The 27,982-nt window shown below is 39.8% G+C and overlaps 2 protein-coding genes, 2 long non-coding RNA genes and 1 other non-coding gene across 6 annotated transcripts; 3 read left to right on the forward strand and 2 right to left on the reverse strand.

Annotated features, from left to right (window-relative positions):
- Positions 1-121: 121 nt before the first annotated feature.
- On the forward strand, positions 122-24,906 carry rela (v-rel avian reticuloendotheliosis viral oncogene homolog A). The gene is made up of 11 exons (XM_024287839.2): positions 122-338; positions 2,571-2,606; positions 2,712-2,857; positions 7,413-7,558; positions 14,478-14,569; positions 17,003-17,137; positions 18,084-18,188; positions 20,673-20,888; positions 20,978-21,058; positions 21,134-21,217; positions 23,002-24,906. Exons 1-11 carry the CDS (start codon positions 332-334, stop codon positions 23,817-23,819), a joined length of 1,866 nt encoding a protein of 621 aa, XP_024143607.1. The 5' UTR covers positions 122-331; the 3' UTR covers positions 23,820-24,906.
- trnai-aau lies at positions 12,829-12,902 on the forward strand. Its single transcript has one exon. It is a non-coding gene; the product is annotated as a tRNA-Ile (tRNA).
- Positions 15,707-18,090, reverse strand: LOC118600024. Its single transcript, XR_004949590.1, has 2 exons — positions 17,038-18,090; positions 15,707-15,875 (listed from the first exon to the last, which is right to left on the reverse strand). It is a non-coding gene; the product is annotated as an uncharacterized LOC118600024 (long non-coding RNA).
- On the forward strand, positions 19,137-19,758 carry LOC118600023. Its single transcript, XR_004949589.1, has 2 exons — positions 19,137-19,426; positions 19,514-19,758. It is a non-coding gene; the product is annotated as an uncharacterized LOC118600023 (long non-coding RNA).
- On the reverse strand, positions 24,903-27,167 carry lg18h11orf68 (linkage group 18 C11orf68 homolog). 2 transcript variants are annotated; one of them, XM_024287841.2, is made up of 2 exons: positions 27,035-27,167; positions 24,903-26,010 (listed from the first exon to the last, which is right to left on the reverse strand). In XM_024287841.2, exon 2 carries the CDS (start codon positions 25,961-25,963, stop codon positions 25,223-25,225), a length of 741 nt encoding a protein of 246 aa, XP_024143609.1. In that variant the 5' UTR covers positions 25,964-26,010; positions 27,035-27,167; the 3' UTR covers positions 24,903-25,222. The 2 variants fall into 2 exon arrangements, with proteins under 2 accessions (XP_024143609.1, XP_024143610.1); XM_024287842.1 differs by having other exon boundaries at positions 27,007-27,105.
- Positions 27,168-27,982: the final 815 nt, after the last annotated feature.

Raw genomic sequence — 27,982 nt, forward strand, 5'->3', positions numbered from 1 at the left:
GGAAAACAAAGATACCATATCTGTGTGTGCCGTGCTTGCAGCAGGCCAGAGATATTGCGTAAAAAGTGACTTGAGTCTCATTGTTCTCTGATCGCCTTCACGGCGGGTCCAACCGGAAAATCTGCGCGTCTCGCTCTCCGGCGCTTCACAGTCAGCGGCGGGCCGCAGATGTAGGTGGAGCCGGCGCAGCGAAGGAGGCGGCGGAGCGGCTCTGTCAAGAAGTCATCGGAGTTCCAACATCGACGGTCCCGCTGCGTATTTTTTTAACGAGAAAAGCCACGAGTTCGCCCGCGGAGGAGCGGCTGAGGAGAGGCGCGACCCGGACGCAGCCATGGACGGTGAGTGGCGCTGGTTCTGCGCGCTCGGCCTGCTGTGGACTCTGGAGCTGAACGCGCTCTGGAAGTTGTTTTGCGCAGAGGGAAAGCCCCGCGTCAGGAGGAGTCTGGTTCCTGCTCGACGCGCTCACGTCTAACGCGGAGTTTGACCCAAACAGCTTTGGTATTCTCGTTTTTGGGGGGGGACATCGAAGAGGATTAATAGAGAAAGTGAAATTAACAATCAACATGACGGGGGCCCCCTTTCCATTCCAGACTTCCTCTAGTTTTTCTCTCAACTTTACGCATTTCCACCCACTTCAAAGGCCAAATGACAAAAGATAACATTTCAGGAAATCGTTGTATAATGTTCAACGTCTTGTTATTTAACTTTTTATGTTTGAAAACACTGCCGTGAAGCCTTAACAGTGTAATAATAACACAATATTTTAAGAAACTCAGCGCCAAAGTGGTAACGTTTTGTATTCATCAGGGGCGGAGTTACGGGGGGCAAGAGGGGCAGTTGTCCCCCAATATTTGAGCCATAATTACTATAAATATTGAGTAAGACTAAAATATTCTAGAAACTTTTAGGCAATATATATATATATGTGTGTGTGTGAGCATTCACACTATAGTGTTATAGTTTTTTTCCTTTTGATTTTTGTCTGACCATAGCTCTTCATCCCCGTCACCTATTCCGCTCATTCAATTATCAAAATATTCAGCTCTTTTAGAAGAAGGGGTCTCAAACGTTTCAAATTCATAACTCATCAACTTTTTAAACTATTTAACCAATTGACGCTTTTTTAAAATTCAGTTGAAAATGACTTACAGAATCTTCAAAAGCCCCCCTTTTCAGCTAAAAGCATTCAGCTCTTTAAAACAAAGGAACTCAATCAGACTTTCAGCTACGTGCTAGGTGTGTTGGATAATTTAGGATTTTTTGTTGCTGTTGTTTCGGCTGTTTTGGAGTTTTGCTAATATTTCAGCTACATGCTAGCTATTTTGGCTAATTTAGGCTTTTTCCGTCTTTAGGCTAATTTGGAGTTTAGCTACTATTGTAGCTTAATGCTAGCTATTTTAGATAAATTGGACATTTTAACATGGTTTTTAAGGCTATTTTATACCTTAGCTAATATTTCAGCTAAATACTTGGTGTTTTGGGTAATTTAGGTTTTTTAGGCTATTTGGGAGTTTAGCTAATATTTCAGCTAGATGCTAGCTATTTTGGCTGATTTAGGCTTTTTTCCGTCTTTAGTCTAATTTGCAGTTTAGTTACTATTTCAGCTTTATGTTATCTGTTTTGCATAGATTAGACATTTTAACAGTTTTTCAAGGCTACTCTGGAGTTCGGCTAATATCTCAGCTATAAGCTAGGTGTTTTCGTAATTTAGGCCTTTTTTTCCAGCTATTATTGCTATCAGCTTTAGGGTTTTCAGCTATTAATTTCAGCATCTTCAGCTGCCATATTCAGCTTACAGAATTCACACAAGCATTATTGCAGGTATATACTGTATCTATTTTTAAATAAAATTCTAAACCTCCTTTTCTGGAACTTCAAGACTTTTTACACATATTTTCTTTGCTACTGCTTTACGTTAGTAATAGCACCACAGCTAAAATAAGTACTGTTTCAATATTGTATTAATAACAACAATAAAACATATTTTTGACCCTTTTATTTACAAAATGTTCAGCTCCACCACTGTAAAAACTATGTTATGCACATGTCTCTCACAGAGCCTTTGCCTCTAATGTGAAATTCTGGTTATATCTAAAAAAATAGTTGTTATGAAACCAAACAAAAATCCAAAATAAGATTTAAAACACAAACATGTTAAACAGCATTGTTTTCTGGCGAAGGGCGGAGCTTTGATCTCCTGACCAGCTTTGTATCTGACGTTTTTTACTTCCAAACACACAGTGAAAATGTTGTACTAGCTTTTTTACTCATAAACCGGGTAATCCGACACAACGATTGCACTTTGCCTGTCACGTTTTGCCTTATTTTTTTACTCTTCAGTTTTTCCCTCTAAAGGATTATAAATGGAAGTTTAGCAGTGAAGGCCAGGCCGGCGCCTGAGCGACCTCTCTTGGACCATACAGTCCAGTAGATTTCCACCTCTCTGTGATACCGCAAATGACAAATTCTTAGAAGGCCACAAATATGCTCCAGAGTCTGTGTCATCTGCAGTACCACGGCTGGTGGAGTAACATGGAGCTGAATGACCTTTCTTGTTTCTCTCTCGATAGGTGTGTTCAGATGGGATCGTCACCCTATCAACCCAGGTAGATAGACTTTCCTTGAGTAAACATTTCATGTGCCCTACTGACCCCCTCCCCTTGACACACTGACTGAAGTGAAGGTCTCAGAGTCCTCTGTTTTCCCGTCAGTCATGCCAACAAACCCCTACATAGAGATCATCGAGCAGCCGAAGCAAAGGGGGATGAGGTTTCGGTACAAGTGTGAGGGGCGGTCAGCTGGAAGCATTCCTGGAGAGAAAAGCAACGACACCACCAAGACGTATCCAGCCATCAAGGTTCGTGTTGTTTTTTCACCTTGACCTGCATATGACTGCATGGCATGCTGGGGGATTGAGAGCCGCTCTGCTGAACCTCCTCGTACAGCTTGTACTTTGATTTGACCTGGCGTTGGCGGTCAGAGCTGAGTCATTTTGGACAGTGGTACTTTGTAGTGCTGTTTAGGAATGTCAGTTTGAACTCTGGGGTGAAGTTAAACAAAAATGAAGAATTGATTTGGGAAGAAAGTGATTCTCAATAACAAGTCAAAAAAAGGAAATGTTAAGCTCAAAATCTATCATGTCTTAACCTTTTGATTATCAACTTATTCTTATAAATACTTTTTCAATTTCACCACAAAAACCTTATAAAAGTGAAAATATTATTTTCCAAGAGTGTCAGGATGACGATCCACCAAAATGAAAAAACATTTTCTTTAATTCTGTTCAGACTCTGAGGTCAAAGTTTATTCAGTTCTAGAACTTTGTGATTAGTAGGGCTGCTACGATTCATAGACTAATCGACAGTTAAAATAGTTGACAACTAATTTAATAGTCGATTCGTCGTTACTTTATATTATATGGAGTCAGAGTGTAGTAAAGTTGAAAGTTATAATGACATTCTGCTAGATTTTTGGACTATTTTGGTATTTATGAAGGTTTTTTTAGGCTAATTTGGAGATTAGCTAACATTTCAACTGCATGCTATCTGTTTTGGCTAATTTAGGATTTTTGGATTTTTTTAGGCTAATTTGGCATTTAGCTAATATTTTATCTGGCTATCAGCTTCAGCGTTTTCAGCTATCAATTTCAGCATCTTGAGCGGCTAAATTCAGCTTACAGCATTCACACTAGTATTATCTCAGGTAATGCTATATATCTAGTTTTTAGTTAGTTGAAAGCTAGTGATGATTAAGATGTGCACTTTACAGTAGATACTCGATGTCTGTGGGCAAAAAAATTGACAAATAGAGCGACATTGTTCCTTCACATTTTTCCTATGGGTATGCTGCAGGCGTCACGTTTGTAGAGAACACTTAACACTTAAGGGTAAGTAGGAGAGACGCAGCCACGTCGTACAGAGTTTTACAATGTTTTATCCCCCAAAATCCTGTGGACTGCACAAGAAGCCGTCAGTGCTGTTTACTAGATCACTGAACTGCTCCTTGCGTGCAGCCTGACTGTTAGAAATGAGGAAATTAGACAATCCGAGTGCAGTTCGTGTGGACATCCTACTACTTACATTATCCTTGCACATGCTTCACCGTGCACTTACCGCATGCACGACAATGGTACGTTCCTCTTTATGGAGTTGGAGCCTCAAAGGAACTGCAAGACACACCTGCGCTCCCTTAAGATGTGACCACTCCTCTCTATGACCCTCCGTAGGCCCGAACAACCCACAAACCTGCAGCATCCGTACAGGTGCATCTAACTAAAAATCAGATTTGACCCAAGTATCAGTTAGAACACACAACAGTTTGTTTAATTGAGGGAACAGATAATAATCCCAAAATGTAAGAAATCTGGACAAAACATCCATGTTGTCTGAAGTACATCTGTAGTTTGCTTTCTGGTTCAAGGATTTAATTGATCAATAGAGAATTTTCTAAGTGAAGATTGATTGACTTCAATCATCTGATTTTTTAAGTGCCGCCCAATCATCTTTTGATTTATTAATAGTCATTTTTTTTATCTGCTCCCGATTCACAGCAATTTGAATAAAGAAATACTCAATTTTCAGCTTAATTTTCTGTATAAATGTCCTCCAAGATGAGAAAAATACTACAAGAACATATTAAAAACAAACACAAAAACATTTTTTTTATTAGAATGGGTCTCTAAATCCATTTTTTAATGAGAGCTGGAGCTGACCTTTTCATGATTTTAATTCCTGACACATCAGTGAAAATTTCAGCCAATTTTACCTTTTAATCTTTTACTATTTTTTAAGTAAATATAGTATAAACAGGTAAAATACTTGATCACTTTTGAGTGTTAGCTGGTGTTACATTTTTTTAAAGTATTTCACCTGCAGCTTTTAACAGTTTGAGGATTTATGAACTTTTTCTTGAAGAGAACCCCTCTGCTGGGTCAGAAGGTCATAATAAACCAAATAAAACTTCAATTTCTGACAAATAATGTAGTAAAACATCACATTCTTAGCATACGCTGAGTGAGTTAAAAGCACACAGTCAACCTAGTTGGTATGGGATCGAGCAATCTGCTTTAAGGCAGAGCTCGATGCTGCCTCACCTCACAGGTTGTGCTGTAATATAACAGAAAATATGTAAAATACAGAAAATTATGAGGACACACATGATTAAAGTGACTTAAATCATACAGAAATTGCACTTACAGCACAGATTAGTGGATAAATACAACCTACAGTAAGTCTGCATGTCATGATGGCAGGTGAGGAGGACCACAGGTGTTGCAGTGCCTCACCTGCCTCCACTGACTGGAGATCCATCTTTTGCCCATAACTCTCAAAGGTTTTGTTCCACAGGTGTATTTGGAATCAGTCATCCAGTGAGGCAAAGCAGTCAATAATAATGTATTTTTTTTGTTTTAATGATACTCCTCCATAAAGTTCTATTGGTTTTATTTTACCATAAATACTTAAAAACACAAAAAAATGTTTTAGGAAGACAAAAACTGAAATGTTGATTGCTGCCATTAGGAACTTGAGACCACACCAACAAAATGCACAGAGAAGCCTCACAGATGCACACCAGGGATTGACAGGAGGGAGTGTGTTCCATAGAACAAGTGTGGACACGCCTGAACTGCCCAGAGGTCACACAGAGAAGGTCTGCAGACCAAAAACACCAGATTTTAGTGTTTGGGTCCAAATGCATCACAGTCTGTAAGGCAGTTTCCCAATAAGATTTCCTGATCATCTGCAGAGAGGATGAATAAACCAGTGATCAGGATGAACTCCAGATTCACTGATCTGATTCAAAATCCACACAGAGAAAGCTTGGAAGGTGAAAGTGACAGTGGTGTCTGTGGTAAATGGAGCACTCGGGGCTGTAACCTCCAAACTGGAGGAGTGTCTACAGCAGATCCTGGAAAGACCTCAGACATCTCAGTCCAGAAAAGTGCAGGAACAGCTAAGATACTGCAGGACCCTCAAGATCCCACCTAGTAGAGAACCCGAGCTAAGAGGAGAAACCACCCGTAGAGGGTGAGAGGGGAATTTATGTTCAATATTTAATGTTTGAAGACTAAACTATAAGAGAATTTTCAATATTAAAATCGTGAATGCCTTCAAGAGCAATTTTCCTCCACAGAAACATAATCACACCAATCATTTTTTATGAATCAAAATCATGAAATGTCCCTTTATCTCATGTTGAATTTGCACTTCAAACTGCAGCAGGTCAAACTGACCACATCCATTTATTTTCTCTCTTTTTTATTTTTTGATGCAGTTCTATCTGAGGAATGGTGCTACCAGGAACTGCTGTTTTCTGTGTTAATGCAGGACATCTTTAAATGTTCATGTAAATGGTGTTTTTAACATGTTCTAATGGCATTTTTCTGATGGTGGAGAACATAGATGAAGAAAATTCAGCTTAAAATGGCATTTCTGAGTACTCCTTTATTTAAATCAATCTGGAGCAGACAAAAAAATGCAGCTTGTTGTGATGTCAAAAATATGCTCTTAGTAACTGAGAGGGTAAAGGGGGCGGTGTTGCTCTGCGCTAATGGACCCGCCCACAACTCAGAGGTGAATTTTTATTGAGCTCTGCAGAAACTATGACCTAGAAAACAACATAAATTTTTTATTTTGGCTTAAAACGGCATAATTATAATTAAAAGACCACTGGGTGGGAACACTTTTACAATAAATGAAAAGATGACTTTAATGGTTTTTATTAGGTGCTCTAAAAAACACTTTCTAGTAGGTAAATCCTAAAGATTAAACTAAAGCAGACTAAACCAGTGGCGGGAAATCTTTTTGGCTCATGGGCCACAAAGGGTTTAAATTTTGCTAAAGAGCCAGACAAGATATGTGGTGTGTTTTTGGTAATCCACCTCCTAAGACACAGAAATAACATGAAATCTGGATGAAAAAAGAATATTTTAAAGCGGAACATTTTGGAGTTTTAATTTGAAAATTCTGACTTTTGTTTTCATTTTTGTGGCAGTTGCACCAATTGTTTAATGTCCCTTAGGGAAATATGCAAATTCAAAGAGATTGTGTGTTCATGTGCTGGAGGGATGATGGGAAAAATGACTCCAAAAACACACATGAACGTCATAAAGAAGGCAAATCTTCCAATACCACATGAATCCAAAATAGCTTTCAGAGACACCAGAATTACAGGGAAAATAAAACATTTATGAAGGTTCTCAATACAACTTATCCAGGTTTGGGGGCCAAGTTAAATAGTTCAACTCCCGGGTCATAGTTTGTCCACCCCTGGACTAAACACTTGATTGGATGGTTGATGTTGTTTCATGATAAGCCTATAGATTGAATAATTTACCTTGGTGTTGGTGTATGTTATCCATCAGCACGTCTGCTCTGTGAGAATCCCAGTACAGTTGTGTGTTCTTTTGTCAGGTGCATAATTACAACGGCCCCCTGAGAGTCCGCATCTCCCTGGTGACCAAAAACACACCACACAAGCCTCACCCCCATGAGCTGGTTGGAAAGGACTGCAAACATGGCTACTACGAGGCAGACCTGCAGGAGAGGAGAATACACAGGTGAGTGAGCGCTGGTTACTCCAGAAGAAAACACCTGACTTAATATAAATACATTCTGAAGTAGAAACACCATCAGAGCACTTCTGTAACAAAAAGTAGTTTACTTGAAGTTTGTTTTATTCAGTAATTTTGAGTATAAGTACAGCAAGTATATTATTGATCAGGGGTGTCAAACTCAATCACACAGGGGGCCAAAATCCAAAACACACCTTAGGTCCAACAGGATAAACATTTATTGAACACTAAAAATAAATCTGGCTGCTGAAGATGCTGAAATTGATAGATGAAAACGTTAAAGTTAATAACTCAAAACACTGAAGCTGGTAGCCAGCTAAAATATTAGCTAAATGCCAAATTAGCCTAAAAACTAAAAAAAAAAAAAAACAAAGAACTTGGGTTAGCAAAAAAAGCTAGCATGTAGCTGAAAAAATAGCTAAACTTCAAAATAAGCCTACATTTGTCATGGTGCCTCTGTCAGTCTCCTCCCCCTCTCCACTCTCCCCTCCTCTCCACCTGGCTGCTGATCATCCCCAGCTGCAACCACTCATCTCGTCTCCTCACCTGCCTACTTAAGGAGCTCCAGGACCTTCATTCCCCGCCAGTCCGTTGCCCCTGATGGTGCATATTCGGCCACCTCGTCTACGCCACAGTCTTGCCACGTTTTTGCCGAGACTCTGTCTAAATACCTCTCTCACTCTCTCTCAGGAATCTCCTACCTCGAGTGGTTGCATGTTTTTCCCCACTTCCGGATCTCCAGTCGGGTCTCCTTCCACGGTCACACCACGAGCCTCTGCCTCTGCTTCACGTTCCTGCGTCCAAGACGGCCATCTCCCTCTTGGAGGACAAGATCGCCTACTACGCCTCCAACCTCTGCCTCCTGCTCGGAGCCTGCTTCCTGTCCTGTTCAGGACCCAACCTTCTCACCACATTATTAAAATTATTGCCTTCCACGCTAGACCTCTGCTGTGTTTCTTCCGGGTTCCAGCGTCTGGGTCGCTACGTGTTCTGTAGTCATGACAACATTTTTTAAAAAAAAAGCATAAATTGGCCAATACAGCTACCATGTAGCTGAAATATTAGCTAAACTCCAAAATAGTCTAAAAAAATCTTAGTAAATGCCAAAAAAGTCCAAAAAGCTAACAGAATGACCATTTTTAAAACTTTAAAAACGTAACTTTTTAACATAATTATGAATAATAAAAAGGCAGGAATATTATTCCAGAATAAATCAACTTGAACCTTAAATAACTTTCAATATTTTACTCTCCATAAATATACAAATTTGTCAAAATTATACCGTATATAGTCTTTATTTAATTACTGCTGACATTAAACAACCTAATACAACATTTGCTGCATTGAGATGAGCCTACGTCTTTTATTTTGAAAGGAAGTCATGTCAAACGTTGTAACGTATTCCATATCTAGAAAAAATATATATTTTTCTCATAAATTTACATTTTATTCATGCACAAAAACACAGCAATTTATTGATATTTATCAAAATAGTAAAAATACCATAAAAATAAAGGAGTGTCTTATTTTTGTAAGACTTTGTGGCTCTCGCTGAGTTGGTGAGAAATGGACCTGATTGGCTCTTTAAATGTTGAAGGTTGCAGACCCCTGCTATAGGAAGTACTGAAAACTTCTTCAGACTAATTGGTACATTTTTAACTTTGCTAAATTAAGATATTTTATAAAAAGTGAACTTTGAGTATACCGCCTCACTTTTAGAAGAGACTAAGTATGCTTGTAGCAATAGCCACATTTTGCTAAGGTGCAGTTTAAAAAAGATTGATTTAACCAATAAATTAAACAAAATTGATTCATCAAATCCTTCCATCCATTTTCCAAACTCGCTTGTTCGCGGGTCAGGTTCACTGAGTTGCTGGAGCCTATCCAGGCTACTGCTGGTGAAGGTGGGGTACACACAGACTATCGCACACACTTACATCTAAGGAACAATTTAGAGACACTGATTAACCCGTGAAACATTTTTTTAGACTGTGGGAGAAAACTGGCGTGTTCCAGGAAAAGCCACACATGCAGACAGTTGGGATTTGAACCTTCTCCCTGTAAGGAGAGAGGGGTAACCACTGCACCACAGTGCAGCCCCATTCATCAGATCCATTCATTAATTTACCTTTGAAGTGATTTATTTTGTTTTTTAGGAAAATATCTGCTTTTATTTTGGTTTTATTGTAAGAACTCTTCATTTTATTACTGAAAGGTGTACATGTATTCAGTTTAAGCCACTGGTTTTAGATTGAGTTGAGTTTGCTCACAGACGGTGTTCACATGGTTTGTTTTTTGGCAGTGATCCTCAGTCTGTCAGTTAGAAAGTTTCCATAAGAGCTCTGCTTCCCTCCGCGACTGTCTGGTAGCTCTCCGTCTGCCAAATCAGGGCGTGACCGCACAACTTTCTGGCAGAGAACAGCAGAGCCGGCACGTTATCGTTCATTAATGCGCCGTGATGAGCGCTCCATGAATCATAATGATTGTGACATTAAACTGCAGAGCTGATCTTTTGAATCAAATATTTTTCTTCAGATGCCATTCGGTTAAAAAAAAAAAAAAAAGTTTTTTCAAAAGTAGATTGACTTCAGTGCTCGTAGGTTAAGAGGAAGACAAAATGTTGAAGACTATAGAAACCATATTGTGTCACAGTGAGTCCGCCTTGGTAGTCCCAGGTTAGACCCCTTTTCCATCAGAATTGTGTTAATCCTTGGTGGTTAAGATTCAACAAGGAAACATTCCTCTGAGAGTTTGGTCCATGTTGACTTGACAGCATCACACAGTTGTTTCTGGTTCCAGTGACTGTGGAGGTCATTTAAGTCTCCAAGTTCTAGAAACCAGTCTGAGATGATTCCAGCTTTATGACTTCCTGCTGGAAATAGCATCAGAAGATGGAACTCTGTGGTCATGAAGGGATGGACATGGTCAGAACAATACTCAGGTGGACTGTGGGGCTGGAATCATGATCAGTTGGTACTAAAGGGTCCAAAGAAAATATCCCCCACACCATGACACCACCACCACCAGCCTGAACCACTGATACAAGGCAGGATGATCCATGCTTTCATGCCCAATTCTGACCCTACATCTGAATATGGCAACAGAAATAGAGACTCATCACACCAGACAATGTTTTTCCATCTTCTATTGTCCAGTTTTGGTGATTTGTGAATTGTAGCCTCAGTTTCCTGTTCTTTGCAGTGTGTTCTTCTGCTGCTGTAGTCCATCGGCATCAAGGTTGCGTTCAGAGATGTTCTTCTACAGATCTCGGTTGTAATCAGTGGTTATTGGAGTTATTGTTGTCTTTCTATCAGCTGGAACCAGTCTGGTCATCCTCCAACATCAACAGAACTGCTGCTCTCTGGATATTTTCTCTTTTTCTGACCATTCTCTGTAAACCCTAGAGATGGTTGTAGGTGAAAATCCCAGTAGATCATCAGGTTCTGAAATACCGTCTGGCACCAACAATCAAAGTCACTTCAATCACCTTTCTTCCTCTTTCTGAAGCTCAGTTTGATCTTCAGTAGATCGTCTTAACCATGTCTACGCGCCTAAACGCATTGAGTTGCTGCCACGTGATTGGTTGAGTAGCAGTTTGCATTAAGGAGCAGTTGGTGGTTAGCCTGCCGTCACCTGACAGTAGCCAGGACAGTCTCTGGCCACCTGTGACCTTGAAAGGGATAAAGCAGGTTAAGAAACTGGTGTATCTAATAAAGTGAGTGCATACATAAATCTACTGTATATACCTGATTTAGATCTTGATCTAGATCTTCCTGGGAACCAGACGCTGAGATGTCAGCGGTGGTTAAACAGGTTTGATGAGGCAGCTCAAAGAGATGATGTTGGCTCTGCATAGGCTTTAGAGTTAGACATGCTCTGCAGAAATGTAGCTTAGCATGAGCTCTACGTAAACCGCAACATTTTGAGTTTCCTTTTGCATATTTCTGGCTGATTTCTTTTTTTTTGTGTTTGCTTCTCTGGTTGTTTTGTGGTCAGCTTCAGTGCCCGTACAGTGTCACGCTAAGTCTTAAAAGTAGGCTACAAAGGTGCCCTGACTTAATTTTGAAAATCAAGCAGCTTCCTTTGAAACTTCCTGTCTTCTCAGTAAGCTACAGTAGCACAGCAAATATAGATTCAGTGCCTATATTTAGTGCTGCAGTGAGAGCAGCTGGTCCTCTGACTCTGCAGAAACACACGGATCAGGCGGCACTCTCTGATAGGATCATTTTACAGGTGATTTTGCTACCAACCTGTTGGATCAGGCTTTTATTCTCGTCCAGTTTTAAAAAGTTCTGATGGTTCAGCTGATATTACAGTTCACTTCACAGCTATTAAGCGTAATCATGTAAAAAAAAAGTGTTTTTAACTTTTTCTTATGGCCTTTTTCCAATAATGGAGGACATATATGAAGAAAATTAAGCTTAAAATTCAATTTCTGAGTATTTCTTTATTTAAATAGCGGTGAATCTAGAACAGATGAAAAAATGCTGTTGGAAAAAGTTAGTATTTGTAATGTTAAAAACATCCCGCTCCATTCTGATTCATCCATTCACGGATCCATGAACGTCTTTGTTTTCCTCGTCTGAGCTCGAATCTGAATCCTAACTGTGCAGCTTGATAGCTATATTGAGTACTACGTTTGTTCCACCGCTAATGTTAGGTTGGGGTTGTAAGGAGATGTGAGCTAGTGGGTGAGGGTGTAATAAGATGGGTGATGGGAAGTGGGGGCAGGTTTACTGCATGTCAACAGTCCTTCTCACAAGTCAGAGGTGAATTTCTGCTGCTCTGCAGAAACTATGTCAAAGGAACCGATACAGTTTTAAAAAAAAGTTTGACTAAAAACGCTATAATCATAATTTAAAAAATCATGGGGAACAATTGAACATAGATCCAAAAGACGATTAATTATTTAATGTTTTGAGCACAATAGCAATCGACGACTGTGATTAGTTGATGTTATGTTAGCTTCAGCAGTATTGTAAGCAAGATTTTAAAATAAAAAATGTACCTAGTCACCCTGATTAGTCAGTCAATCAATTATTTTATAGACTTGTTTAAAAATAACCTTAATTACTTAAGTGTTTATGGTCATTCAATAAAAAAAGTATTCAGCACTCCGCAAAAATGCAGAATGACAATAAAAAAGAATCATAAAATCAAAAAGAAGCTATATCAAACATTTTTTAATTGACAGTTTAAAAAATGTGAGAAAAAACTATGAATAGAAAAAAAAATAAGCATGTAAAAATGGGAACGGCCAGTTAGCTCAGCTGGTCAGAGCGTGGTGCTAATAACGCCAAGGTCGTGGGTTCAATCCCCATACTGGCCAAAACATGATATGGCACCATTTGATGACTGCCCAGGCCCTGCGACAGACTGGAGACCTGTCCAGGGTGTACCCCGCCTTCGCCCTTCAGAAGTCGGGATAGGCTCCGGCACCCCCGCGACCCCGAAAGGGAAGAAGCGGTCAAGAAAATGGATGGATGGATGGATGGATGTAAAAATGGGATAAAACAAAAATGAAATAATCAAATTTTTCTAGAGACTGCAGACAAGATGGTGGCTGATGTCATTGGTCTGAAGCCCAAATTATACAACTTATTCTAACTGTGACCCAACAGCTTTACGAATTGTTAAAAAACTCACAAAAAAACTTTTACTTAAGCCTAAAATGTGAAAAACTGTAACTGTTTGGGTCACCACTTAAAATAAAGATTTTTTTAATTACAAGAGCATTTGTGTTTTAGTTCCAAACGTATATCTTTCATAAAACTGATTCTTTTAATTTCTTATTTTTGATGTACTGTTTGAATACAACTCTTTGCTCAGGAATTTCATCCTTATATACATGGGCCAACCAGTATGAGTTTCTTTTCTTTTTTGTTTTTGTTTTGTTAATGTGTCAAAAAATTAATACATTTAGATTTAAAAAAAAAGAAAAAAAAGATTATTTTTGAGCAGTTTGAGTAACCTCTGGTTCCATTCACTCATGTCTGCAGCCAGCTCTTTTTAAAGATGCATGCCACACATTACTACAGTCAAATATCATAGTAATACCAACAATTTTACTGCGTTTTGCCTGTCGTGCCACTGAATTTTCCTCCCACATGCACAAATAAAATCATGTTACCACTCATGTTCTGTTAAATTCTAACTTGCAGTGTTTTAAAAGTAGGCGTATAGGTCTATAAAGCTAACCAAATGTCTTTGACTATTTTGACTATCATCTAGAAGTGAAGTGGAAACTGTTTTCTTTCATTTCCAACCCCGCTGCAGTCTTTTCTTGTTTCCCTCCGTTAATCTTTACTATGTTTGTTCAGCGTTCTCTCTGAGACTGACATGTTTGCTGAGATCAATCATTAACAGGTCGCTCTTTAGAGCGTGCTGGAAGGTCTTTGCAGGAGTGACCTCACAGAAAGCAGCAGGGCATGTTCAACTGTAGATTTAAAAAAAGCTTTCAGCTGACATCATAAAGAATAATTCTATTTAGAGGAAGCCATGTTTTTTTTTACTGCCTTTATGGTAAAAAGTGATGAAATCCAAACAAACAGCATGTGCTGTTCTCTAGTGACTGAGATACATAGTGAGTAATGGCTGGCTAAATTAGTCATTTGTTCTGCATTTTGAAAGAGTTACGGAACAGCAGTCTTGATGTAGAAAAGCAAACAGATTCAAAGGAAGTGTTTTGTTTTTGAGCAGATACCATAAAAATGTGTTCTGTAGATATTCATCACACAATGAGAATGTTTCCCTCCACCTTCCTGACTTTCTGGTCACCCACATGAGGCGGGACGTTTCCTCCTTCTTAAAACCAACAGAGTGTCATGACGAGGGGGAGTCCATCATGTGTTAATAGGAGGTGTTATGTAAGCGTGTGTGACTGTTTTTTTGTCTTTGCTTTCAGTTTTCAGAATCTAGGGATACAGTGTGTGAAGAAGAAAGACGTCAATGACGCCATCACCTGCAGACTGCAAACCAGCAACAACCCCTTTAACAGTAAGTCCTGCCAGTGGAGGATGATGGTTCAGGTCTCACTGACACTGAAGGGTGGATGTCTTAATGCACAAGTGTCAAAGTCAAGGCCCGGGGGCCGGATCCGGCCCCTGGGTAATTCTCTCCGGCCCTCCAGATCATTTTATTTTATTGTTATTATTAATGACCCGATGTTATCTTGTGCTCATTTCTAACTTGTATGATTTTGACAAAATATATTTTTATGGAGAGTAAAATATTGAAAGTTATTTAAGGTTTAAGTTGATTTATTCTGGAATAATATTCCTACATTTTTGTTATTCATAATTATCTTATAAAGTTAGGGTTTTAAAGTTTTAAAAATTGACATTCTGCTAGCTTTTTTTGGAGTATTGTGGCATTTACTTAGATATTTTTATGCTATTTTGGAGTTTAACGAATATTTCAGCTACATGTTAGATATTTTAGCTAATTAATGTCATGGATGGTGGTGTAGGACCCAAACCGGGAGACAGGACATGGTGGCAGAAACTCAAGGATTTACTTAAAAACTCAAACCATGACAAAACCAGGACAAGACAAACCAGTGACATAACAGAACAGATGACCAGACACTTAAATAGGCTGAGGACAATTAACTAAATGAAGACAGCTGTAGATGATTTGACCTGAAGATTGTGAGACTGACAAGGAAAACAGAACATGACAGAACTGAAGCACTGGATCATGACAATTAAGGCTTTTTTTTTCTTTCTTTTTTTGTGGCCGTTTTGGAGTTTAGCTGATATTTCAGTTACAGGCTAGCTGTCTTGGCTAATTTAGGCCTTTCTTTTAACATTTTTAGGCTAGTTTGGTGTTAAGCTAATATTTACATGCTAGCTGCTTTGGCTAATGGCTAATTTAGGCTTTTTTCAGTTTTTTAGGATATTTTGAAGTTTAGCTATTTTTTCAGCTACATGCTAGCTATTTTGGCTAATTTAGTTTTTTTGTTGTTGTTTTTAGGCTATTTTGGAGTTTAGCTTATATTTCTGCTACATGCTAGCTGTATTGGGTAGCCTAAGCTCATGTGGGAGGAGCTACTGTTAAAAGCTTTTAAACTGATCGGTACATGAATCATAGACTGTATATCTAATTTGCAATGCATGGAAAACACAGATGATGTTTAGAGATCAGGTTTGTTTATTTTCAAATAGCATAATGTCTCCATGTCTGGTTCATGAGATCATTCACAGATTCTCACAGAACGGTGAACTTCTGCAGGAGCTGCTTCTCAATAATGGCACTTTCAGCTGTAATTCCATCTCTCTGTGACCCAGTTTGATGACTTGTCCTGCATTAGTCAGAGAAAAAAAAAACATAAAAATAAGAATAAAATTAGAGGATGTTTTTATTAATGTCTCGATAAAAACAAAACAAAAAAAATCATGAATTTCAGGAGGAGAACGATCAGATTCTCGTCCGTGTTGAACTCCATCCACTGATCACATCATCAACATGGAATAGACCAAAGCTGAGTCGCTGATTGGTTGAATTTGAAGCCAAAGTTCAGATAATTTTATTCCGAAACCCAAAACACGCTCCTGTCAGACCGCTGTGCCACACCTGACGCTGCAGGACCTCTGATAGCATTTCCTTTTACTCAGTGCTTTAAGTGGGCTAGTAATCTTCTGACACTTCTCCATGACAGAAGTACTGCTGGCACTCAGTATTGGCATGAAAATACTCTACTCCAAAAACTTTTGCTATAACTTTTCTTTTTTTAAGAAAAGAAAGACATAATTAAAGTAACAAGTTAGATCATTGTACGCCCACACATAGAAAAAATGTCTGTTATTGATCAATATTTACATTCAAAATTCTCTGCATTTTATGTTTCGACAAATATAAAAGAGAGTATCGGCACTTTTTGTTGTCCACTTTTGTGTGACTTAGTCTGGATTTGAATTCACGACCCCCCAGTCTCAGGTCGGACACTCTACAACTAGGCCACTGTGCTTTTATTTGCAATATCTGCTGAAGTTGAACATAATCTAAAGTGACAATGTATTCCACATTTACATGAGGGGGTATTAAGGTGAAAAATGGGTGCTAATGTTGTTTTTGGTTAAATAAGACGCCATTACATTACATTCAAGAACAAAGTTACGTTTGTAATGAGTTCCTCTCAGAAGACGGCTGCCGTGAGGCCGCTGTGGCTTCTTATCTCCACAGGGCTGCATGTCTTCACTGTGGTTGGTTTCTGCACAGCTCTGCATGTCACCATTTGTGTGTCAGAGTTGTCTTCATCTATTTCTATGGTCCGACACTGAAACCAGACGACTTTTCTTTTTAATCTCCACACCTTGTAGAAGTGAAAGAGGCTGTGCTTTCTGTTTCATATTCCTGCCTGACAGGATGCTGGTCATAATCACACATCTGTGTTCTCTCCACCCTTTTCCTCTCTGGTTTCCCTCATAGTTCCTGAGTCCAAGGTGTGGGAGGAGGAGTTTGACCTGAATTCGGTGCGGCTTTGCTTCCAGGCCAAGATCACGCTGCCCACAGGGGAGTTGTATCCTCTGGAGCCCGTCGTGTCACAGCCCATCTATGACAACAGTGAGTGGAAAACCAGTCTGTCCACTTTGGAAAAGCTGCTTCTCCTGGAGAGACGTTGAGGAAAGCTCAGACACTTTAGAAAACCTCCATCAGGGGAGGCCGGATGGGCTCAGAAGGGTAGACTCAAATGAAGCCTGATTGCTTGGGTAAACATTGTAAAGTCTCACAGTCTAATTATACTGTACTGGGTGCGTCATAAACAGCTCGAAACCCTCAGCTTCCACCAACACTCTTTGTTCCTCTTTGGAGGAAAAAAAATCTTGTTTGCCTAAAAAGATTTACAAGAATTAGCTCTTAATAATTCTCCTTTTAAACACTCACTCTGATTTTTTTTAAAAAGTGTTTTAAACACGTTCTTGTGACATTAATAAGGAAAATTACGCTTAAAATTACATTTTTTAGTATTTATTTTATTAAAATTGTTATAAATCAGGAGCAGAGGGAAAAATGCAGTTTAAAAAAGAACTTATTTGTTTTGAAGCTTCATCCACTTACAGATAAATAGATCCATGAACGTCTTTGTTTTCCTGGTCTGAGCTGGAATCTGGCTAAAACTGTACGACATTGCTCGCCACTTTTTTTTGCACCAGTAGATTGGGGTTGTGAGGGGCTGTAAGCTAGCAGGAGAGATTGCAAACAAATGGGTGATGGGAAGTGGGGGCAGGCTTACTCCCACAAATCGATCTAATGAACTCCTGCTGCTCTGCAGAAGCTATATCCTAGAAAAAGACTGTTTTTTATTTTTATTTTAGCTAAAAACAACAAAATCATCATTAAGAGACCACTTGTAAACACTCTGACAATAAATCAAGAGATGATCGGGGTGGGATTTTGCACAATTTCCATTAATTTGCTGAAGTTTGAACTCACATTCTTCTCAAATGGACAGCTTCATAGAATTAATTCTTCATTTGAATTTGTCTCTAAATACTTTTGCTTCTTTCAGGGGCGCCAAACACAGCCGAGTTAAAGATCTGCAGAATCAACCGGAACTCTGGAAGCTGCAAAGGAGGGGATGAAATCTTTCTGCTGTGTGACAAAGTCCAAAAAGGTCAGAATTTTTTTTTCTTTTACTCCAGACATTGCTACTAGTGGTTTCACAGATGATTATTTATTCCAAATAGTTGACAAATCGGGTCATTCGCAAACTGGATATAAAGAACACATCTTAACCATCATTAGCTTTAAACTAACTAAAAACTAGATATATAGAATTATCTGCAACGATGCTAATGTGAATGCTGTAAACTGCAAGCTGAAGATGCTGGTGCTGATAGCTGAAAACGAGGAAGTTGATAGCCAACTATAATATTAGTTAAAAGCCATAATAACCTAAAAAACTGAAAAAGCCTAAGTTAGCCAGAACAGCTAGCGTATAGCTGAAATATTAGCTAAACTCCATGATAGGCTAAAAAAGTAAAAAAAAAAAAAAAAAAACAGACACAATTGGCCAAAATAACTATCATGTGGGTTAAATGTTAGATAAACTAATTAGCACAAAAAATTGGAAAAAATCCTAAATTAGCCAAAACAGCTAGCATTTAGCTGAAATATTAGCTAAACTCCAAAATAGCCTAAAAACCTGAAAAAATCCTAAATTAGCCAAAAGAGCTAGCATGTAGCCGGAATATTAGCTAAACTCCAAAATAGCCTGAAAATCCTTAATAAAAACCAAAATAGTCCAAAAATCTAGCAGAATGTCATTATAACGTTCAACTTTACTACACTCCGGCTCCATATAATTTAAATTAACGACTTATCAACTATTAACCCTTCCGCCCTGTTTGGGGTCCAGATGACTCCAACCACATATTGATGTGATTCCTTCCATGACAAATGTGGACAAAGGTGGACAGGATTTTATGTCTGCCATGGACATTAGTGAAACTCAAAAATCAATGATAAAAAAAGTTCAGCGCACTGTGATGACCCCACTTTTAATGTAAACAAGCCAAGGAGAGTGGAAGGGTTAAATTAGTCGTCGACTATTTTAATAGTCGATTAGTCGACTAATCGTGGCAGCCCTAATTACTACTAACCAGAAGTGATTCAGCAGCATTGGGTTCTGGAGCGTAAGGAGCTTATAGACGTTAGAAACTATGTTTGCTAGCTTATACTACGAGAGAAACTGTCATGGTGCCTCTGTCAGTCTCCTCCCCCTCTCCACTCTCCCCTCCTCTCCACCTGGCTGCTGATCATCCCCAGCTGCAACCACTCATCTCGTCTCCTCACCTGCCTACTTAAGGAGCTCCAGGACCTTCATTCCCCGCCAGTCCGTTGCCCCTGATGGTGCATATTCGGCCACCTCGTCTACGCCACAGTCTTGCCACGTTTTTGCCGAGACTCTGTCTAAATACCTCTCTCACTCTCTCTCAGGAATCTCCTACCTCGAGTGGTTGCATGTTTTTCCCCACTTCCGGATCTCCAGTCGGGTCTCCTTCCACGGTCACACCACGAGCCTCTGCCTCTGCTTCACGTTCCTGCGTCCAAGACGGCCATCTCCCTCTTGGAGGACAAGATCGCCTACTACGCCTCCAACCTCTGCCTCCTGCTCGGAGCCTGCTTCCTGTCCTGTTCAGGACCCAACCTTCTCACCACATTATTAAAATTATTGCCTTCCACACTAGACCTCTGCTGTTTTTCTTCCGGGTTCCAGCGTCTGGGTCGCTACGTGTTCTGTAGTCATGACAGAATCTTTCAAAATAAAGTATGTCAAACGTTTCTGATCCCGTGTTCCTTTGTGTCTTGACGCCTGAGTTTATTCCAGCTATGAAAAAAAAAAAAAAAAAATCTTCTGTTTTTGGTTTCGAGTAGATTAAGTCGAGTGAGGAGCAGAAGGGGTTTGATGCATATTTGCATTCACGGGCGTCAAGGGGTTAAATGTGAGAGGTGCAGGAGATTCACACTTGTAAAACAGAAAGTACATCCTTCTGCATTCTGAGAACACTCAACACTTTTGTTCTCAAGCTAAGCCACTCTCATGTCCTCATCTGTGAACCTCCTCTTTGGTCTGCCCCTCACCTCTTTCCTGGTAGCTCCAACCTCAGCATCCTTTTTACCAACATCATCACTGTTCCTCCTCTCAACGTGTTCCTCTGATGAATTCCTTTCATTCTTGATTTCACTCTTTAGTCCTACATCACAGCTGAAACCTCTCTCCACCTGTTCTAACCTACTTGCAGATGCCTCTTCACCTCTTTCAAATATTGGATAATCCACCTTCATTCCTCCACCTCTTACTCAATGTCATCTGCAAACATCATGATCCCCATAGATTCCTGTCTGACCTCATCCTTCAGTCTCTCCATCACTACTGAATCAAGGAGTTGGAAGCTGATCCTTGTGTGGTTCCAGTCTCCTCTGTCACATCTTTGCAGTTCTAAAGCTGTTCATGTACCAGCACAAGGAAAGCATTCAAGCGTCTTTTCCAGCTGCTGCCAAACTGAAACTGCTTTACAGGCGAAACTCCAGAGATGGTAGCGTCTTTCAGTGACCAACTTATAACACCTTCTTGGATGTTCTCGTCTCCCCACAGAGGACATCGAGGTGCGTTTCTTCCAGGACTCCTGGGAAGGGAAGGGCACCTTCTCCCAGGCAGACGTGCACAGACAGGTGGCGATCGTCTTCCGCACGCCGCCCTACCGTGACACCAACCTCGCCGAGCCGGTTAGGGTGAAGATGCAGCTTCGGCGGCCGTCTGACCGTGAAGTGAGCGAGCCCGTGGACTTCCAGTACCTGCCAGCTGACCCAGGTAAGATGCAGAAACCTCTTCCTTCCTTCAACATCCAACCATCCTCAAAACTCCTGATGTGGAATCGTTTCTGTATGCTCTTCCTAAAGATGAATACCGACTGAATGAGAAGAGAAAGCGGACTGGAGATGTGTTCCAGAACTTGAAGCTGGGCTCCATGCTGTCCAGTGGTACGCTCACTCGTTACTGTTTGCTGTTCTGTTAAAGAAGTGTTTCTGAAGCAAATCTCCATTTTTTAATTTCAGTTTCCATCCCAGCTGACCGGCGGCCGATTAGCTTTGCAAGGAGAACAGTCCCACCTAAACTTTCCTCTGTGAACGTGTCAGCGGGTGAGTTTTATTTCATGTAGGGTTAAATGTTGTTTAAACATCTGGTGTTATTTTTCATGTTTTTCTTAATTATGTTATTTAAAGAAAATCATCTGAAAACCAAAGAAAGATTGGGTTTAAAGCAGGGGTCTGCAACCCGGATCCCTTTATTGCTGGCTCAGGAGAATCTGAAGAATTTGCACAAAAAGCAAAAAATAGGAAAAAAATGTAGGATTATCAAAAAAATGATTTTTTATTTTGATAAATAAATGACTCTTTTATAGCTGTTAATTTCTGTATAGAAGTCAATGGGATTTTGGGGTACTTCCTGTTTGGACCGCCAGTGAACAGTCCAGTTTTCTATGTACTATTTATATTATTTATTAATATATATTTTATATATCATTTCCTATTTATATCCTATTTACTTGGCTTTCTTGCATTTTTATTTCAAATAAATCTGCTGCAGCCTGAAGACTTTTATTTGACACGGGATGTCTTATTTTGAAAGGAACTTTAAAAATAAGAGAAGTTACGATTGTTTATACATTGATAAATAAAACATTGAATTAATTCAGGCATATTAAATATTTATTTTTTTAAATAAATTGTCTTACTGGACACAAAAACATAAATACAATTTGTGCTGTCGTGACTACTTTTTGTGCAATTAATTAATCGTGACTTGTAATTAATTAATTTTCATTAATCGATTATAATAGCAATTTTTAACGTAATAATTGCTGTTAAAAACCTCATTTTTAGGTATTTCATTTAAGTTTGTGACACTGTGTCAAAGTAAAAATTATAAATTACTTTAACTCCACCGAGGGGTAATTTTTTTCAATCTTGAACAAATAAAAAAAACAAAAACAGATCCAGAGTCCCTAATTCACAACATCTAAAAACAGTAGGAAAACCATTCTGAACAATCCAAGAAAAATTGAACACGAACTCCTTATTGATCAAGACAGTAGAAAAGACATGAGAGTGGTTTTATAGTTTCTTTTAACCTTTTTGGGTTTATTTGATCATTTTTAAGAGTGGGGTGAAGCAGAAAAGAAGAAAGAAATGAAACTCTGTGGAGGAATTCAACTATTTAGACTTTGAACTTTGTTCTTTTTTTAAATAAGCCTTTGCTTCATCATCTGGACAAAACCTATGAGGTGCTAAGAGGTGAACGTTCCCTCTAAAACGATGCTTTTCTGTTAAACTTCTCATTACGATCACATTTTCCAGAAAGTAAAATACCTGTAATTAATGCAATAATTTGAGAGCCCTTAATAAAATGTTAAGCTTTACTAAACAATAAAGTGTAACTTTGCATCTCTGGCTGGGTCTGAAACTGGTTCTTCAGTGTTAAAGGTCGCAGACCCAAATACCTGTTACTTAACCCTTTAAGACCTGAGCTCCAGCGTTTATGTTCTTTGATTTACTAACTTTTCAACCGTTAACACGATCATTCCAGCAGATTCAGAATCTACTGCAGTTTCGTTGTATGTTAAATATTTTGTGTAGACGTCTCAGGTATTAAAGGGTTAACTTCATTGAGAGACAATGCAGACTTGAATTTTAACTCAGATTCTGCAAAGAGAGTTAAAATCCCCTCTGATCATCTTTTGATCTATCATAAAAGCGTTCCTATTGGTCTTTTATTTAGGATTATGTCGTTTTTAGGACATAGTTTTTTCCAGAGCTGTATGAATTCATTAGAAATTCACCGTCTGACTTGTGGGCGGGACTTCTGCCTGTACTTAAGGCTAGAATGGAATTGCAGCAGGATAACTGGAATTGTCTGTTTTCAGTGACTGAGACGCCCCCTGGTGCCAGCGCAGCGAAACCGCAGCCATCTTACCTCTTCGGTCAGCCGAGCCAGGTCTCTGTGCAGCCCAAGGTGGAGGTCCCCTCCTTATCTTTAAACCAACCCTGGAGATTTATGGAGCCTCAGAAGAAAGATTTGCAGCTAAACAACCCCGGGACCGGCTTTTCGGCGAGTTCCTCGTCAGCCACTCCCCCCTCCTCCACCACTATCGCCGCGGCCACGGCGAGCAACCAGTACTCCACAGTCAACATCAGAGACCTTCAAGACTTCTTCCCCAACATTTTGACACACATGAATCAGGAGGCAGAAGCTACTCAAGCTAGTAGTGCCCCCCCTCAGGCTAGCAGCTCCTTCCCCATCCACGAATCGCCGTTCGCTGAAAACCAGCAGGAGGACCTCCCAGAGTTCCCTAGCTTCCCCGACAGCCAGCTCCCCATCACCCTGGACAGCCTGAACATGGATGACTTCGAGGACCTTTTGAACGTAAGCGACTGTGCCGCTGCAGGCATGGGAAGCTCCAGGCAGCAGCCCCATGCTGCCGCGCCCCCCCAGAATCACACGGCGGGCCAGAACCCCTCTGACCCTGCAGGTAACCCAGGAAGCACCTGGATGAACTACCCCAACAGCATCGTCAACCTGCTGCAGAACGAGGGCATGATCGACGCCGCCCCCCTCAACAACCACCACGGCGGCTACGCCGAACCCGACGACTACCAGCTGCTGTCCGCCGACGACGACCGCCTCATCTCCATCTACGAGAACGAGAATCAAGCCGAGTTTGTGGCGGGACACCACACCTAAAAGGACGCCCGTTTCCCATCAGACTCATCCTTTACTTCAGCCTTCAGGACTGAAAAGATGCTGAAGGGAGAAAACCCTGACTGTGGACAAAAACGTCTCCACCACAGAGCGAGATCATATCTAATCATTTAGCATCTGCAGAAGACGACCTGCACGCGCTCATCTGAAGACTTGGGCATGTTTTTGTACTGTATCTGAACAAGTTTTACAGCCGTATTTACAGGAAGTTTGGTTTTTAACCAAAAATGAACCGCCTGGTATATTAACATGTAGTTATACCCTTTTTTGAATCAAGTATCTACGGAGCAATATTATTTGAAACCCAAATAAAACAAAATGAAAAAAATATTGGTGTTTGGCCAAAAAAAAAAAATGTCTGTAACTTTTTGCTATTCTAAAATAAACTTAATTATTTTCAGCTTTAAATGTTCCACTTTTTTAGGTTTCAGGTTAAAATTTGATTTTCTGAGCGTAGTTATCCCGGTTCTAGGAGTCACCCTCATCGATTTGATTGGTCAACGCTCCACAATGGGGCTAAAAAATTTTTGAACCTGAAATTTTTTGATTCGAAAACAAAAGTAAAAATGAGTTGAAAGTGAAAAAAAGATTTAAAACTGAAAAAAAAGTTTTTACATAAAAATGTTGAAACCTAAAACATTCGAAGCGGGAAATAATTACGTTCATTTTAGAATAGCAAAGAGCTTAAGACATTTTACAGTTTTTTGGCCAAACACCAACATTTTTATTAATTTTAGTTTTAAATAATATTGGCCCCAATTTAGCTCCATAAGTGTCCCTTTGGCCGCTGGTTTTGAAGGTGGACAGTCTCTGTCTGAATGTGTAAAGAACCACATGAAGGTCTACATGTAAATATTTAAAGGTTAAGCCTGTGCGTATAGACCAGGCCGTCTACCTGCTTCTGCTCTCCTGGTGTTTCTATGGTTACTTTTCAAAGCAGCAAGAACTGACTCTTAACTTTTATTCGTTTTATGTTTTTTTTGGTCAGCAGAGCCCCCCCCCCTACTGTTTGTAATAATGTATGTTCAAATCCCAAACCCTTTTCTCAATAAAATCCACAGAATGTAAAGAGAGGCTTCAAACTTGTTTTTATTTGGCTGATTGTGTTTCAGAGCAGACAGAACGAAGCTCAGATTATCTCAAACCGTCAACTTCAACTCTAGAGGTGTTCCAGCAACAAAAAAGAGATTCTTTTAAACTGAAACAAAACTTCACATTTCAGCTCCAACAAAAAAATGAGTGCAAATGAAATACTGCTTGATTTTTTTCTTTACAAAAAATTAAAAGGAAGATCAGAACATCTGCAAATGCGGCTGCAGGGCCGTAAACAGGAAAAGGCCTCTCTTCTGTCAGTCCCACCAAACTCGCTGGCCGTCCAGAACGGTTTATGTCAGTTCCAGGTTGGTGACTTTGCTGATGATGTGTGAACGCCTGGGGACGCACTCCAGGTCGAACTTGCTCTCGTAAATGGTGGGGCAAAGTTCCCAGCGATTCTTTCGGTAGATTCCCAGGTATGTGTAAACGTCGGGTTTGTAGAACAGCGGGCACTTGATCCCTGTGGAGCGAATGATGGAGTCCAGCCTCATGACGTCCTCCTCATCCGTGAAGTTTTTGTTGTAGACGCATATGACGTGGCGGCTGTCTCTTTTCGGGTCAAAGGGGCTGACTTTGGCGCTACAGATCTTGCCCTCCAGGGTTGCTCTGGCCACACACTCCCACGCGTGGTCCAGTTTGAAACCAGAGTCCAGGTGCATCAGCCACTTTCCAGTCAGCACTCTGTGGTTGAGAGCCAGCTCCTTCACCGTCTGGAAGGTGACAGGTCTGCTACTGGCCAAGAGTTTCTCCCAGCTCTCCTGGAGACCCTCAACGTCCCCGCTACAGGGATGGTGGCCAGGGCCCAACACAGAGATCCACCCCACGGGGCTGACGCCGCTCTCCTCATCGCCAAATCTGTGCACTTGGGAGGGCCGGTTACTCTCCAGCCAGGCATCAAACTCCGACCTGGGAGTTTTTCTGCAGTCAAAAGTAATCCAGGGATCCATATCTGCAGCCATGGCTTCGGCGGCGTAGTGATCTGCCGCAAAGTTCTCCCTGTCGCCATCCACAGAGGGCTCTTCTTCCTCCATGATGCCGTGAAGATGAAACTGGAACCGAGCAAAGAGCGTGGAGCTTCCTGTTGAAAGAAAGCAGCTGCTGTGATCATGATGGCATTGGGAAGACTTACACAACACTCCAGGTTGAACTTTGACACGTGAACAACATATTAGAACCATTATTCACTCATTGCTTTATTATAGGGCTGGAATTATAAAGGTTTGCTTCATACCACACCTTCACAAGCAATAGATTGCTTGAAATAAACCATTTCTAACCTAATTGTACTTAAAAAAGACAAATCTGATTGGAAAAGGAAGAAAAAAACAAAAGAGACAACAAATGAATACACAATCAGGAGTCCAAATTGCTCCTATAAGCTAATAAATCCTGAAAGATGATGTATAACAACAAAGTACACTGTTGTGAGCGGCAAGACTGCCACAAACGATTATTTTAATAGTCGACTAATCAGCGATTATTTTTTCAGATTAGTCGATTAATCGGATCATTCGTAAAGTGGATATAAAGCACACATTTTGACCATCGTTAGCTTTAAACTAACTAAAACAGTCATTTCTTTGGAGTGAGTCTTTAATATATGATCATTTGAATGACAGTAACAGTTCTTCGTTTCTGGTGTGGAGTATTATGGTCTAAAAACGAAATCTTAGTCGTTTTCACAAGTTTTTGCACGTATCAGGCAACCAAACTCCAGAACCCAGAATGCAATTCGGCAGGATGTCAGTTTCACGTTTCGTTGCTCGAATGTTGTGCTAACCAGACAGTCACTTTGCCAGTCATTCTCACGGTTTCTCAACCACATTTCTATGACAACATAAGTCATCATTAGTTACTTTATTCTGTGACCGTATTGTGACTCAAAAGACGAGGTAATAATATCTCTGAATATCGTCTTGCTGATTAGCTGAGGAGCTAACCGCTAATCCAATATTTACTGCGTAGTCGACGTCTTGATAAACTTGAGCAACAACTGGTTCAGTACAGCATTACACTGAGTGCCGGAAAATGCTGCAGTTTTTGTCTAAATTGGTCAAATAAAAGCATACCGTACCGAACCATAAAAATCGCAGCAGATTTACCTCCGCCTGACGATGGAGTTCTTCTTCTGCGGAGATCTCACGCAGGTAGTAATGACTTCACATGAAGACTACTGCCACCTGCTGGACACTACTGTGAGCTGCCGTGTCACTGAACGTGTTCGAACAACTTATTTTGACAGAACTCTTGTAGTATCTCAAATGCATTTCTTTTTCATGAGGAAAAGTAAGCTATCTTCCCCATTCTATTTCATATAACCCCTTGTTTTATTTACAAAGTAGCCCAATATATTCATAAAACTAAATCTGGTCATAAAATTCCAAATTTCTTAGAGTTATTTGCCCAAATCAGACATTATGTACAAATAAAAAAACTGTTAAGCCCGATCATCTTTCTCAGCTTTATATTTTAACATTTATTTTATTTTATTTTATTTATTTTATACCCCATTAATTTATAAAAATGTAAGTACAGTATATTGTTCTATGTTCCTTACTATAGATATACTTTTTCAAGTCTTTGTTAAACTAAGTAAGGAAAAAGCAGAACTGCAGATTAAAATCTATTACTTAAATGAAAAATGTGGGTGTCAGGAAGTGTTAAATGTGTGCACACCCAACCACAAAAGAAGTTTGACTTAAAGACTCATTCTGAAAAAAATGTTGTCCATTGTTCTTGCAATGGATGACATATATAATGAGCATTACGCTTTAAATTGCATTTCTAAATATTGCTTTTAATCCAAATTGTTGTGAATAAGGACAACATTTGGGGCTGCGGTCAGGGGATGTAAACTAGCAGGATAACGCCTAGACCTCGTGTTAAAGCCAAAGCCCATTTTATTTTATTGTTATTAATGGATCGATGTTATGTTGCGTTCATTTTTAACTTGTATAATTCTGACAAAATATTTTTTCATGGAGAGTAAAATATTCAAAGTTATTTAAGGGTTAATTGATTGTTCTGGAATTATATTCCTGCCTGTTCTT

The sequence above is a fragment of the Oryzias melastigma genome, linkage group LG18, assembly GCF_002922805.2.
Source record: "Oryzias melastigma strain HK-1 linkage group LG18, ASM292280v2, whole genome shotgun sequence".
In the NCBI taxonomy this organism is placed as follows: domain Eukaryota; kingdom Metazoa; phylum Chordata; class Actinopteri; order Beloniformes; family Adrianichthyidae; genus Oryzias; species Oryzias melastigma.